This window comes from Bubalus bubalis, chromosome 10, assembly GCF_019923935.1.
Source record: "Bubalus bubalis isolate 160015118507 breed Murrah chromosome 10, NDDB_SH_1, whole genome shotgun sequence".
NCBI classification, from domain to species: Eukaryota; Metazoa; Chordata; class Mammalia; order Artiodactyla; family Bovidae; genus Bubalus; species Bubalus bubalis.
The window spans coordinates 22,070,110-22,084,436 of NC_059166.1; the positions used below are offsets into that span (position 1 = coordinate 22,070,110).

At 38.3% G+C, this 14,327-nt stretch overlaps 1 protein-coding gene across 15 annotated transcripts in view; it reads right to left on the reverse strand.

The window, feature by feature from the left end:
- Positions 1–14,327, reverse strand: part of UTRN (utrophin) — a 561,026-nt gene that overhangs the window by 175,865 nt on the left and 370,834 nt on the right. Inside the window, exon 1 of one of the 15 annotated variants that reach the window (XM_044924149.2) lies at positions 12,016–12,466. The exons of the other annotated variants lie outside the window; for them this stretch is intronic. Within the exon in view, the coding sequence (XP_044780084.1) occupies positions 12,016–12,066 (51 nt within the window). The 5' untranslated portion in view covers positions 12,067–12,466. Of the gene's footprint in view, positions 1–12,015; positions 12,467–14,327 lie in introns of those variants that run through there. 15 annotated transcript variants of the gene reach the window in all.

The window sequence follows — 14,327 nt, forward strand, 5'->3', positions numbered from 1 at the left end:
GTTTTTAAAGTAAAAACCATCATAATACATTAATGCTGACAAACTATTGGGTTTTAAAATGGAGGATACTGTGATGTCAATTTAATTTTTAAGGTAGGTTTTTAAATTAGCATATGTATTTGTAAATCATTGAACACACATAATTTAGAAAATCATAAGAAATAAATCAGAAGAGTGTAATCTCTGTATAAGAGGATTAAAGGTGATTTTAGTTTTCTTCTTTACATTTCTGAGTTTCCAAGTTTCTATAAAAAACAGGATTTCTTTCTGTAATTAAATAAATATAACAAATTTAAACTTTAAAATACACCCAGTCTTATGAAGTTTTTAGTATTCCCCCGTTACAAAGTTGTCAACACAATTTTTTGTATTAATTTGGCAATTACCTTTCCTTCATGAAATAAATGGGATATGTGGCTAACTCTAGTGTGATAGTCATTACCATGCAACAACAAAGCATGAACTTACACATGGAAAGCAGAGAGCAGAGGGGCCCTGAATTTGTGGGGTAAGTCTCCAAGGCATTAATTAGTAATGAATATTAAGGCAATGTACTGCAGAAATAAAAATTATATTTCTGGTAATGAACAAGAATTAGTAAAAGGAAGATACACTCTTAAACACTATCAGATCAGATCCGATCAGATCAGTCGCTCAGTCATGTCCAACTCTTTTGTTATATTTCTCATCTTCAATTTCCCTTATAAACCTAATTCTTAAGTTTCTCCAATTCTAAATGAGCATCGTAAAGAATTAAACAGAATTTTTTACAATACTCAGAAAGCTGTTACTAGTTTAGAGCTCACTCCTGATAAGCAATTCAGGTATTCCATTATGAATCAAGGCTTAGAGGACTTCCCTTCTGTCCAGGGGTTAGGACTCAGCACTTTCACTACAGAAAGCCTAGGGTCAATCCCTGCTCAGGGAACTAAGATCCCACAAAGCATGAGGCACAGCAAAAAAAAAAACAACAAAAAAACAAGAGGGGGAAACATTCCCTCCGATCCCCCCAAAAAGAACCAAAGCTTAGTGGCCAGCATCAAAGTAATTGTTTTTTGAGCATCTACAGACCTAGGACACATGGAAAAGCCTTTTGTGCCTCATTATTCCAATCAGCATGGGGAAAAGATAACACTTACATGAGGTTAAGGGAGAGAACTGTTGTATTATAACTTCTGAGATTTGAGATGTCTAGCATGACATTTGGTCAACACCGAAATCAGATTGATTATATTCTTTGCAGCCAAAGATGGAGAGCTCTATACAGTCAGGAAAAACAAGACCAGGAGCTGACTGTGGCTCAGACCATGAACTCCTTATTGCCAAATTCAGACTTAAATTGAAGAAAGTAGGGAAAACCACTAGACCATTCAGGTATGACCTAAATCAAATCCCTTATGATTATACAGTGGAAGTGAGAAATAGATTTAAGGGCCTAGGTCTGATAGATAGAGTGCCTGATGAACTATGGAATAAGGTTCGTGACATTGTACAGGAGACAGGGATCAAGACCATCCCCATGGAAAAGAAGTGCAAAAAAGCAAAATGGCTGTCTGGGGAGGCCTTACAAATAGCTGTGAAAAGAAGAGAAGTGAAAAGCAAAGGAGAAAAGGAAAGATATAAGCATCTGAATGCAGAGTTCCAAAGAACAACAAGAAGAGATAAGAAAGCCTTCTTCAGTGATCAATGCAAAGAAATAGAGGAACACAACAGAATGGGAAAGACTAGAGATCTCTTCAAGAAAATCAGAGATACCAAAGGAACATTTCATGCAAAGATAGGCTCAATAAAGGACAGAAATGGTATAGACCTAACAGAAGCAGAAGATATTAAGAAGAGGTGGCAAGAATACACAGAAGAACTGTACAAAAAAGATCTTCACGACCCAGATAATCATGATGGTGTGATCACTCACCTAGAGCCAGACATCCTGGAATGCGAAGTCAAGTGGGCCTTAGAAAGCATCACTATGAACAAAGCTAGTGGAGGTGATAGAATTCCAGTTGAGCTATTCCAAATCCTGAAAGATGATGCTGTGAAAGTGCTGCACTCAATATGCCAGCAAATGTGGAAAACTCAGCAGTAGCCACAGGACTGGAAAAGGTCAGTTTTCATTCCAATCCCAAAGAAAGGCAATGCCAAAGAATGCTCAAACTACTGCACAATTGCACTCATCTCACATGCTAGTAAAGTAATACTCAAAATTCTCCAAGCCAGGCTTCAGCAATATGTGAACCATGAACTTCCTGATGTTCAAGCTGGTTTTAGGAAAGGCAGAGGAACCAGAGATCAAATTGCCAACATCCGCTGGATCATTGAAAAAGCAAGAGAGTTCCAGAAAAACATCTATTTCTGCTTTATTGACTATGTCAAAGCCTTTGACTGTGTGGATCACAATCAACTGTGGAAAATTCTGAAAGAGATAGGCATACCAGACCACCTGGATCTGCCTCTTGAGAAATTTGTATGCAGGTCAGGAAGCAACAGTTAGAATTGGACATGGAACAACAGACTGGTTCCAAATAGGAAAAGGAGTACATCAAGGCTGTATATTGTCACCCTGCTTATTTAACTTCTATGCAGAGTACATCATGAGAAACACTGGACTGGAAGAAACACAAGCTGGAATCAAGATTACTGGGAGAAATATCAATAACCTTAGATATACAGATGACACCACCCTTATGGCAGAAAGTGAAGAAGAACTCAAAAGCCTCTTGATGAAAGTGAAAATAGAGAGTGAAAAAGTTGGCTTAAAGCTCAACATTCAGAAAACGAAGATCATGGCATCTGGTCCCATCACTTCATGGGAAATAGATGGGGAAACAGTGGAAACAGTGTCAGACTTTATTTTTCTGGGCTCCAAAATCACTGCAGATGGTGACTGCAGCCATGAAATTAAAAGATGCTTACTCCTTGGAAGGAAAGTTATGACCAACCTAGATAGCATATTCAAAAGCAGAGACATTACTTTGTCAGCAAAGGTTCATCTAGTCAAGGCTATGGTTTTTCCTGTGGTCATGTATGGATGTGAGAGTTGGACTGTGAAGAAGGCTGATCGCCGAAGAATTGATGCTTTTGAACTGTGGTGTTGGAGAAGACTCTTGAGAGTCCCTTGGACTGCAAGGAGATCCAACTAGTCCATTCTAGAGGAGATCAGCCCTGGGTGTTCGTTGGAAGGAATGATGCTGAAGCTGAAACTCCAGTACTTTGGCCACCTCATGCAAAGAGTTGACTCATTGGAAAAGACTCTGATGCCGGGAGGGATTGGGGGCAAGAGGAGAAGGGGACAACAGAGGATGAGATGGCTGGATGGCATCACTGACTCGATGGACGTGAGTCTGAGTGAACTCCGGGAGTTGGTGATGGACAGGGAGGCCTGGCGTGCTGCGATTCATGGGGTCGCAAAGAGTCGGACACGACTGAGCAACTGATCTGATCTGATCTGATCTGAGCATGACATTAATGGAGTCATATTTGAGAGGTGGAAGAGGTGAACACAAAGTCTGATGGATAGCTTCTGCAAAATTTATGCTCCAAATTTGCAAACCCATTGGTCTCTAGGTTATCTAATGACAAAGCCAAACCAGGTCTCCCTGCAAAGTGTAATCTGAGTACACCCAGAATTAGCATTAACAAAAAAAAAAAAAAAAAAAAAAACATTAACTAAACAAAAACTCTAGGACTGTTGACTCTTTTCCACTTTACCAGCACCTCCATCCCAGACAGTACAGAACAGACACTGATGGGGAAGCAGTGGGACACAGCCAGATACTGATTCAAGGTTTTCAGGTTGAGCAACATTATGCATGCAAATGGCAATCTGGTTATAATCTTAGCTTGGGATGTTTCAAATAGAAATTCTCAGTAAAAAAGAGAAAGAAAAGTAAAGGTTTGCTGGAAGAATCTTTCATGACATCTCCTGAACAACACAGTGCTATCATTTAGAAGAGAACCGTTCTGTTTTTTTGTCCTTAAGTGCATTTGAAGACATCCAAAGAGATACACTGAAAGCCAAGTTTTAAAACTTAGGCTGTAAATATGTATGATAGCCATTTTTCTCAAGAAGCTCAGTGACAGAGTAAATAAGGTCTGCATTGCCAAGGAGAAACTGGCCTCAAATTTCCTGTGCAGGTTCCTAAATATCACTATCAGTGGACCACACCAAAAATCACAAGGCAATTTCAAAACACAGCTTCCTGAAGCAGCCTATTTGCTTCTTTTCATATTGAAGAGACATAGAAAGGCATAGACATAAGAGTCATAAGCCGTTGTGTAAGTTTCACAAGAGCATTCCACAACATGAGGAAATTTGGATACCAACAGCATGAAGTAAATTTGGCTCTTCACATCAGATCAAGTGATGGGTTTTCCAATCTGGCCACAATTACAAATGGAGTAAAACAGAACTACGTCACTGGCCCAGTCAATGATTATAAGTATTTCTATAAAGTTGTGGTTAATGGCACCAGCAGTGATCATATACTCATGTTGGAATGTAAGTTTCAATATGTAGAAAACCCTTCCACACATGAGCCTCATCAAAAGTGAGGAAGAAAATCGACAACCAGAAAATGATCAAAGAAGAAGAAACCAACATACATTATTTTTTTAATTTAACAGTCGGTGGCATATTTATTTGGTCAAATGTATTAAGAGTTATTAAAAACAGACAATCATCTTAATATTCCTTCTGTATCCTACACAGTTTCTGTCACACACAAAAACAGATGTAGATAGATAGATATAGGTATAAATAGACTGTTGTAAAATGCATACATGAATGTTTGTTCATCTGATTGACTAGCATATTAACCACTGTAATGCCAAGAAAAATCAGACAAATAATTAGAAGGAAATGTAGCAATCATCTTGTTTAATCTCTTCATTTCAAAAATGTGACATGGAGAATCTAAAATTACTTACAAGCTTGCATTGCCAAGCCTTGCCTCAACTTCTCACTGGAAATTTAGAATTACACGCGGTTAATGAATCATGCTCCTTCATAGATCCCTGTGTAATGATGCACTGGTTTTTAAAATCAAGATGCCAGCATGGGAGGCTGTCAGATCACAACCTTGATGTAACATCAAATGCTAAAATAAATTAAAGTTCTATGAAAGAGTGTTGAGTCTCACTGCATAGCCGGCTGGCTTGCCCTACTAATGTTCACCTCTGTCACCTGAAAGCCTCTGACCATTAAAGAAACATTAAAGCATGAAATGCTTATTGATAATTAGTTATGGGAATGTAATCCCTCTAGAAGCACAAAGCAATGCTCCTCCAAGCATTTAACATAAGCCAGTCATGTGCACAGAGGGGCCTTAGCAACATATTCAAGCAGTTAAACTAAGATTTGAAAACAGAATACTTCAGGAATTCATGTGAAAGGCTTGCAACACACCTTCAAATAATGTAAGCATCATGCAGAAGGTTACAGAAAGCAAAGGGTTAGAATAAAGATTACATATTACTCTGTAAGTAAAATAGTGGCACAGTAGTAAAGAATCCTCCTGTCAATGCAAGAAATGCAGGTTTGATCTCTGGGTTGGGAAGATCCCCTGGAGAAGGAAATGGCAACCCACTCCAGTATTCTTGCCTGCAAAATTCAATGGCAGAGGAGCCTGGTGGGCTACAATCCATGGGGTCGCAAAGAGTTAAACTCAACTAAGTGACTGAACACACACACACACACACACACACACACATACTCTCTCTCTCTCTCTCTCTCTAAGTAAAATACCATCAAAAACCTAAGATGCACACTTACAGAAGAACTTTGCATAAAACAGTTACAAGAGTTCACAGAGGTTCACTGGATGAACAATTACTCTTTTTATACATAACACCCATTACCCAGGTCAAAATAAACTATGCAATAAAGAAAAAGCATTTATTTATTTTCTTACTCAATAGTTGATATTTTAATACCAGCTTTACCCTAACTGAACATTTCTCTAATGATATAACCCCTAGAGATATTATATGAAAACACTTTGTACTGTAAATCACATACATTTTATTTCTTTGTAAGGATCAAATAGCAGCTGTAATTATGTAAGAAAAAATGTTTCCTTAGACTACATTAAACAGAACTGTTTTAGCTCCCTAATAAAAAAAAGAAATTCAGAATGTTACTACTAGAAAGTCTTCAACAACTAATTTGGTGTTAGGATAGATTCATCCCCTTTGTTGACATAATTTTGGTTTATTCTTGCATGGCATATTTACCTAACCCTACATGGCCATTGCAATGTTTTCTCTTAAGGAGTTCTGACCCCTTTCCTGAAGGCAAAGGAGTGAGGTTAGAAAAAACTTCCCAACTATATCCCAAGGCTCAGGCTAAATCAACAAAGTTAAGCATTAGGGAAAAAGAAATCTACTGTTCCTTTCAAAAGTAAGACCAGAAATCAGAGACCATTTAGGATGGATTGTCGAGAGCCCAGTAGGATCACTACCAAAATTTCAGGTTTTGAAAATGAGGGATCATAAGTATCTTTAAAATTAGGCATGTGTTACCTAAAAAATACACAACCAAACAATATCCTCAAAGGTCATTAATGTACTATGCAAATATGCTTTGAGACAGTTTGTGAGACTTCTGGAATGGTGAGCAATTGCAGTTAGTCAATTAATTATTACAATTAATTTGTTGATGTCAACAAAGCATTCAATTATTTATAATTTATATTTTCTTTCAATATCTAATCTCATAAGTTTCAACCACTCTACTGATAATTATGGAAGCACATTTTGACACACAAAAGAAAGGGGTATCCCCTGGTATATAGGAGCATTTTAAAGGTAAGAAATCAATGCCAGTAATGTTCTTTTCCCATTATCTGTGATTATAAATACATGTAGACAATTGAGTAGGAAAAAAGTTAAATTACCAAGTGGAACAAATTTACAATTAACTACACTTGCAAGACAATTTGAAGAAGCCAACTTGAAATGATAGAGAATCAATAAACAAACTACATTTTAAATTCCAAAAAAGCAAACACCACTATCAAGAAAGATATCTTTCACAGCAAAAAAAAAAAGGTGTTCAAAATCCTTGACTCTATAGCAACTGTTACTAAAGCATACTAACATCCTAGTGAGTTAAACCGTAGTGGCTGTCCTTCTGAGGTGCGCTTTATATAAGCAGCTTGATCTGCACAGGAGCATGAGTTTAAGAACGGTTATTAACCAATGTTTTCATGTAATCAAACTATTGTCCTACCATAATTCCCAAAATTGAATTGTATAAATAAAATCGAACAAGTTTGAAAACTCAAAGGTTTTTGTATTTTAAATATTTTAAACTACAGTCCTGGGACACCCTACTTTTCAACTCCTAATCTGTGAAAAGCAGTGCTATTGCCCAGAAAGCTCTCCATTTCTTCCCCAACACAACCCCCACCATACACATATCAGCACACAACCTCAGTTCCTTCCTTAATTTTAAAGTCATCTTAAGTCCCAGCTTAAATGTCATTTCCCCAGAGGAAACTTCACTGCACTCAGATTAGATTATGTCTACCTCTTATACTTACTTATAGCTTCCTCCTTTTGCTCAATGACAGACTTACATAATACACTCTTGTTTAAGGTCTATTTTCTCCTACTAGGCTACCAGCTCAAAGAAGGAAGGTCCTCCCTGTTATCCACTCCATCTTTGAACTCATCCCAGTATCTGGTATATAGGGTGCACTTCTCAAATATTTTCTAAATTTATATTAAAGAAAGAGTAGATCTTGAAATTGGATACTGTGTCTTTCTAGGATAACTTTTTTGGAATTAGATACTACAAATTGAGCAGCAAAGTATAGATTCAAATTATATTTTTAAATATTGGTCATCCTAAAGGATATCAAAATCATAAAGGAAATTTAGCATTGAGTGGTTTCTCTCTGTCTTGTCACTATAAGAAACATCTTTCCACCAAGAGGGTGGACTTACAGAAACACACACACACCCTTAGAGAACTACTATTATCATTAATCATTGAGTAGCATAAATAAAAGGCAACAGTCCCGCAAAATGTCACTAAGCTAAAATTGTCCACTATTCTATCCTCTGTGACCACTATACAAATAAATGGAACACACAGTACATAGCGTAAGTGGCTCAAGTATGGCAATATTAACAGCCACTAAGTCTTTCACGTACTTTCTTGATGAAGTAATTTCAAGGAGAAAATTTATCCATTAAAATCAAAGCAGCAATAAAACAACTCACAGGCTAGACTTCAGAAATGTGCTTTAGTGGGTCAGCTTACTGTGTCAAGTCAACTCTGAGTGTGAACTCTTTGTTTACACCCTGATACAAATGCTCACCCCTCATCACCTGGTTGAGTGATTAGGACCTGCTTGCTGACTGGTACTTCTTGCCATAAGGTCATCCTCCCCTGATGAGAAGTTTCTGTTTCGGTCTCCTCTTTAAGACTACTCTGGAGAACATGTGGCTCCCTTCAGTTGGGGTTTCCTGAGCCCTGGTGAGCTGTCACCATGAGGAAACACTACAGAACACTTCCTGCCACCTGGGTCCCCAGGAACCCTGAGTACCAGGTACAATTTGCCCATCCTGCTTATGGTGGAAAACCACAATTCTGGCTCACACATTTGGGACTAGCTAACCAAATGGTAGATCCTAACTATATGCCAAACATCTATGTATGAACAGATACCCAATGTAAGTCACAAACCACTAGATTTCTCTAAAATTCAAAAACATAAACATCCCCTTTCATTTTACAAACTGCTGTCCTGAAGTTATGTTGAAGATCAGGTATCACCTGGAAATTTCAGTTATCTGACCAATCTGGAACTTTTCAGAAAACCCATGACTATGGCAAACTTGAACTCTAGCTTTCTAAAAGCCTGAAATGGCTTCAGGACACCAGCAAAATATCGTTTTGCTCTGAGAACCCAAGCATAAGCCTAAACCATTACAGTTAATAGTTGAAGCACAGGCTGGATGAAGCACAAGCTGGAATCCAGATTGTAGGGAAAATACCAATAACCACAGATATGCAGATGACACCACCCTTATGGTAGAAAGCAAAGAAGAACTAAAGAGTCTCTTAATGAAAGTGAAAGAGAAAAGTGAAAAAGTTGGCTTAAAATTCAGCATGCAAAAAACTAAGATCATGGCATCCAGTCCCATACTTCATGGCAAATAGATGAGAAATCAACAGAAAACAGTGAAAGACTCTATTTTCTTGGGCGCCAAAATCACTGCAGATGGTGACTGCAGCTCTTTGGAAGAAAAGCTATGACCAACCTAGATAGCATATTAAAAAGCAGAGACATTACTTTGCCAACAAAGGTCCTTCTAGTCAAAGTTATGGTTTTTCCAGTAGTCACATATGGATGTGAGAGTTGGACCACAAAGAAAGCTGAGCGCTGAAGAATTGATGCTTTTGAACTATGGTGTTGGAGCAGACTCTTGAAAGTCCCTTGGACTGCAAGGGGATCAAACCAGTCAATCTTCAAGGAAATCAGTCCTGAATATTCAGTGGAAGGACTGATGCTAAAGCTGAAGCTCCAACACCTTGGCCAGCTGATGCAAAGAACTGATTCACTGGAAAAGACCCTAATGCTGGGAAAGACTGAAGGCAGGAGGAGAAGGGCAGGACAAAGGATGAGATGGTCAGATGGTCCAACACCAACTCAATGGATATGAGTTTGAGCAAGCTCAGGGAGTTGTGATGGACAGGGAAGCCTGGAGCGCTGCAGTCCATGGGGTCACAAAAAGTCAGACACAACTGAGTGACTGAACTGAACTGATTACAGTTACTGATGAGAAGCGAAAAGTGTCAAATCACCAAGGTTAGTATTCTCTTTAGAAGCAGATCACTAAGCCTAAGGAAAAGATAAGACTAAGGAAACTAAGAATAAAGGGGCTGTGGGAAGACTGTTGCTCAGTTTCCAAAGGTATCATGAGCCTTTTGCTTTAGAGCAGTAAGCCTTAGCCTTTCCCTAGAAATGACATTTTTGCTTCCAGAGCTGGGGTGAATGTAGCTGTATTTGAGAGCTGTGAGGTAGTGGTACCTTTTCATAATATAGTTTTCCTGGCAAGGGATCAATGTAGCATAGGCTAAATATATGAGATAGCTTTTGTGAAAATACACAAAGGATTTTTTTAAAAGAGACTTAAGTTGGAGAAAAATACACTCACGTATGACAACTTCCTAAAAATGAAATATGCCAAAGAGATTAACTTACAAAAATAAATATACATGGAGAACTTCAGATGATGAATGGCAACAAAATTGTTTATTTGATTTTGCTCTGTTTCAAAAAAAAAAAAAAATCCTAAATCAAGCGTTTGACAGGACTAAGTCAGTAAGCTTCTTTTACTGTCAATTTAACTACTAAAATAGAAACATGCAGGTACTAACGTTTGGGAGTTAAAGAAGGAAACAAAGGAATATGACCACAACTTGTAACTTCGTCAATCAAATGGCCAAAAGGCTGAGGCAGGTTACTAACCTCCGGGATCTGACCTAGGCTTTGGAGACTAATAACAGCAATTACAATACAAAAGTCCAGCTATTGCCCACAATTACTGCTTCTCAGGGGGTCTAAGTAATGAATTATTTATGAAACATATGCCCTATACCTTTTTAGGAAGAAACAGAAAAATCTATGCAAACCAAGCTAACAGACCTCTTTATGGTCATAAAGTTTGTCACCTGCAGTTACCAGCTGCCATAAAGAAAGTTTCTCTAATCTCCTCCACCCTTTCTAAATGGTGGGTGAGTTAACCAGGAACCATCCTTTATCCTCAGGAATGTAGGTGCTTAATAACATATTAAAGGGAGAGGTCAAAGTGAGTCCTGAGTTAACAACCCTTGCTAGGACAGTTGGGGTAGGAGAAGCCAGGAGGAGGGATCATTTGACCAAGAGAAGTTGAATTCTTCCACCCTCTTTTCACTGCACTGTTTCTACCATCAGGAGGCAAGCAATGACTGCAACTGTTTTGGAAAAGCTTTCAAACTTTTCATAAAATGACGCGGTTTTATGCTCTTTTCCTCCGGCAATTGTGGGTTTGTAAGAAAAAGCTCATTATTCTTTCAGTGACTCAATATAGTCTTGCTTATGTTTGTACATTCAATGAACCATAGGGTATTCGTGGTGAAAGCCCCTGAGTACATCTTTAACAACTGATAAGTAATTGATTTATGCACAGCGAATCCTCTGCCCCTCTTCTTTCCTTTAAACATGGGAAGTTGAAAGAAGATAGGTGTTTGGTATCCAAAAGCTGAGGAAGGCAGGAGCCCATGAGCAGCACGCTGGGGGTTTCTGTTTTGTTTAACTATAAATGTAAGGTAGCATTTGGCAGGCTAGACTCAATCCTAGAGTGTGCCAAGAACTTTCCTATGGAAAAAAAGAACTAAATGCAAAAATAAAGATCCAAGCATGAAAGCGCCACGGTGCACACAAGCACTCCGCATTTAAGACAGACATTTAAGACAGACCCAGCCGGAAAGAAAAAGGAAAAGTCTAGGATCAAATGGGCCATCATCCCTGGGAGGCATCCTCCCCCGACTTTCAGAACTGAAACTTCAGAAATGAGGCTAGAAAAGTCAGTGCTTGGCCACTGCAGGGAGAGAAACCTGAGGGGTATGGAAAATAGAACCCACTCCTGATGAAGTCAGACTCTGGCATGAAAACAGAGTGTTGTTACTGTTTTTTTTTTTTTTTTTTTTTCTCCAAAATAACTTTCAATTAAATTACCAGCCGACCTGACTACAAAGGATCTCTTCTGATGTGAAATTCTAAAACTGACAGGCATCATGACAAGCCCTCCAGACCAAAGGAAAGAGTGCTAACTCAATCCTTAGTTGAAAAAAAAAAAAAAAAATTAAGAGGATATCAAATCAAATGTCTTAGAAATTATATTAAATAATCAGAATTGATAGAATATCTGCCATCCAAATGCATAGTAGAAAGAAGAAGACAAGGAAAGGAAGAAGAGAGAGGGGGAAAAAAAGTACATTCGTGAAGTCTGCTTTCTGCATACCTTTTCAAATTTTGTCAGCAATTCCCGTAAGCTGAAGTTCAGACCAATCATTGTCCAGTAGCCCTTGAAGCCTACATCTTTCCGGCAAACTTCCTTCAGACAACAGCATTTAACTTCTAAAAACCGTATCTTTTCTGGCTATACTTTAAAATCCTTTGTAAAATCCTTTACAAGCTTTGCCCTTGAGCTATGGTCCATGAGCAGCAGCAGCTTGCGTTGGGACATTTTAGCCACTTCACTGAGGCTCCGGGACTTCATGGACTTCGGAGTTCATATGGAAAAGACCTGTCGGTATGTTCTCTGCTAGCTGCGTTCCACGAGGCTGGCATGGTCTCCTTTTTCTCTGGGAAGCTTAGGAGTCCCTTCTGTTCACCTCACTAATGACCTGCAGCCCACAACTGTTCTCTCCTGGGCCCCAAACTTAGAGTTTGGTCTCAATTACGCACAGCAAAAAAAGAAGTTATATCCTGGAAACTTGCATGAGAGAAGGCCAAAAAAAGAAAGAAAGAAAAAAAAAAGAATAAAAATAAAGAGCCAAGCATTACCAACTTCCTCCATTCACACTGGTTTCAGGAAGAAAAAGGAAAAAAAAAAAAAAAAAAAAAATCCTGGGTAAGGAGCCAGTTTTCAAAAAGCATGACTTATGTGGAGTTCGAACAGCGAGGAGGGCACTCCTGTCTGAAGAAACACCCAAACCCGGGACAAGAGGCCACCGGCTTGCACGCTCACAGTCACCGGCAGCCTGTGTTGCTATGGTAACCACCAAGCTAGTTTCAATCCATTTCCCTAAGTCAGGCTGTGCCTAAGGGATGCTGTGTCAGAGCAACAGAACTAAGTTATTTAAAAAGTGGTTCTATGCACCCAGAGAAAAGTGTAAGCAGCAGGTCTCATGGGCCCCCTTGCAGAGCGTGCAACAGGGCAGGCGGCCTCATCAGCTTTGGCAGCTCCCTGGGCCAATCTGACAGGAGTGTGGTAATCCACTTCTCTTTCAAGCAGTTGTTTATTATTTTAATCAGCATCCTCCCTTCCACCACCCCTCACACACAGTTTGAAGTGAAGCTCACTCCCACTTCCTGGAGGTCTCCCCGCCCTGATCTGCAGTACCAGAACCTCTCAAATTGTCTCAGTCCTGAATAATCACAGGACCCATATTCCAGTTCAGAGCCCACCCATGAAAACATGAGGGACTGAAAGGGAGCACAGCACCATACAAATCATCAAACAAAATAAGTGTGATCAAGTGCATTCTTTCTAAATAAGGTTTTAACAGCAAAATGGATGGGAAAGTCTTTTTAAAAGGAAAGTATTTTTTTTTTTTAATCTCATTGACTGTTTTCATGGAGGGAATCTACTTGTTTCGGAAATAAAACTTAAGTGAAATTACTCAAAATGTGAGCAATAACTAGTTATTTTTAAATGTGCCCTCTATATTGATGTTAATTTACTCCTGACACCGAGAGAAACACTATCTTCTACAAAGTGTTAAGAGTTTAAATGCTTTCAAGGAAAAAGTTGAATCCAAATGATATATTCTTTGCACTGCTATTAGGGACATCAGTCCAAGGCAAAAATGTGATTTTGTTTTTGCATTACATAGCTATTTAGTATACCAACAAAAATATAACAGATATGATCATATGAAACATACTTCTTTAATTGTGTGCAGAATTTCATCATAAATAAGTAATGCTCTTAAAAGTGACACTATCACAAATGGAATGAATTTAATCTTAACATAACTAAGCTTTTTTTTTTTGCATCAGTACTTAGAGCAAAGGAAAAATAACCTTGAAATTAGAATATGTATCTCCTAAAAAGCTATTTGAATTACTTAAACATCAAAATTATTAGCACTCATTTAACCATATGGAGAAAGAGATTCCAAACACAAGGAAAAAATAAATGCTATAGGGGAACACTATACAATATAGTTACTATTTTTTGGATTTGCAAACAATGTTTCTTTCCAAGTCATTCCCAACTTATTCATATCAGTATTGAAGTAGCATGTGTTTTACATATGCAGATCTATACAAAATTTAACAGGCTTTAATAAATATTTTCATCATTTATTCATAAAAATCAACATGTCCCCAGAGGCAAGCTGGCTTTATGAGATCCCTAGTGGAATGTGTTTTCAAAGTGCCCATTTCAGATTTATACACAGACACTACAATTTCAAACACAAGCATAGTACACTGATTAACCAGAAATTTAGAAATAAAATTAGTCTGTGCAGTGTACATCCAGAAGGAAAAAGCACTGACATCAGCATGAAGACCAATCATCAAAAACGGGGTGAAGAAACTTAC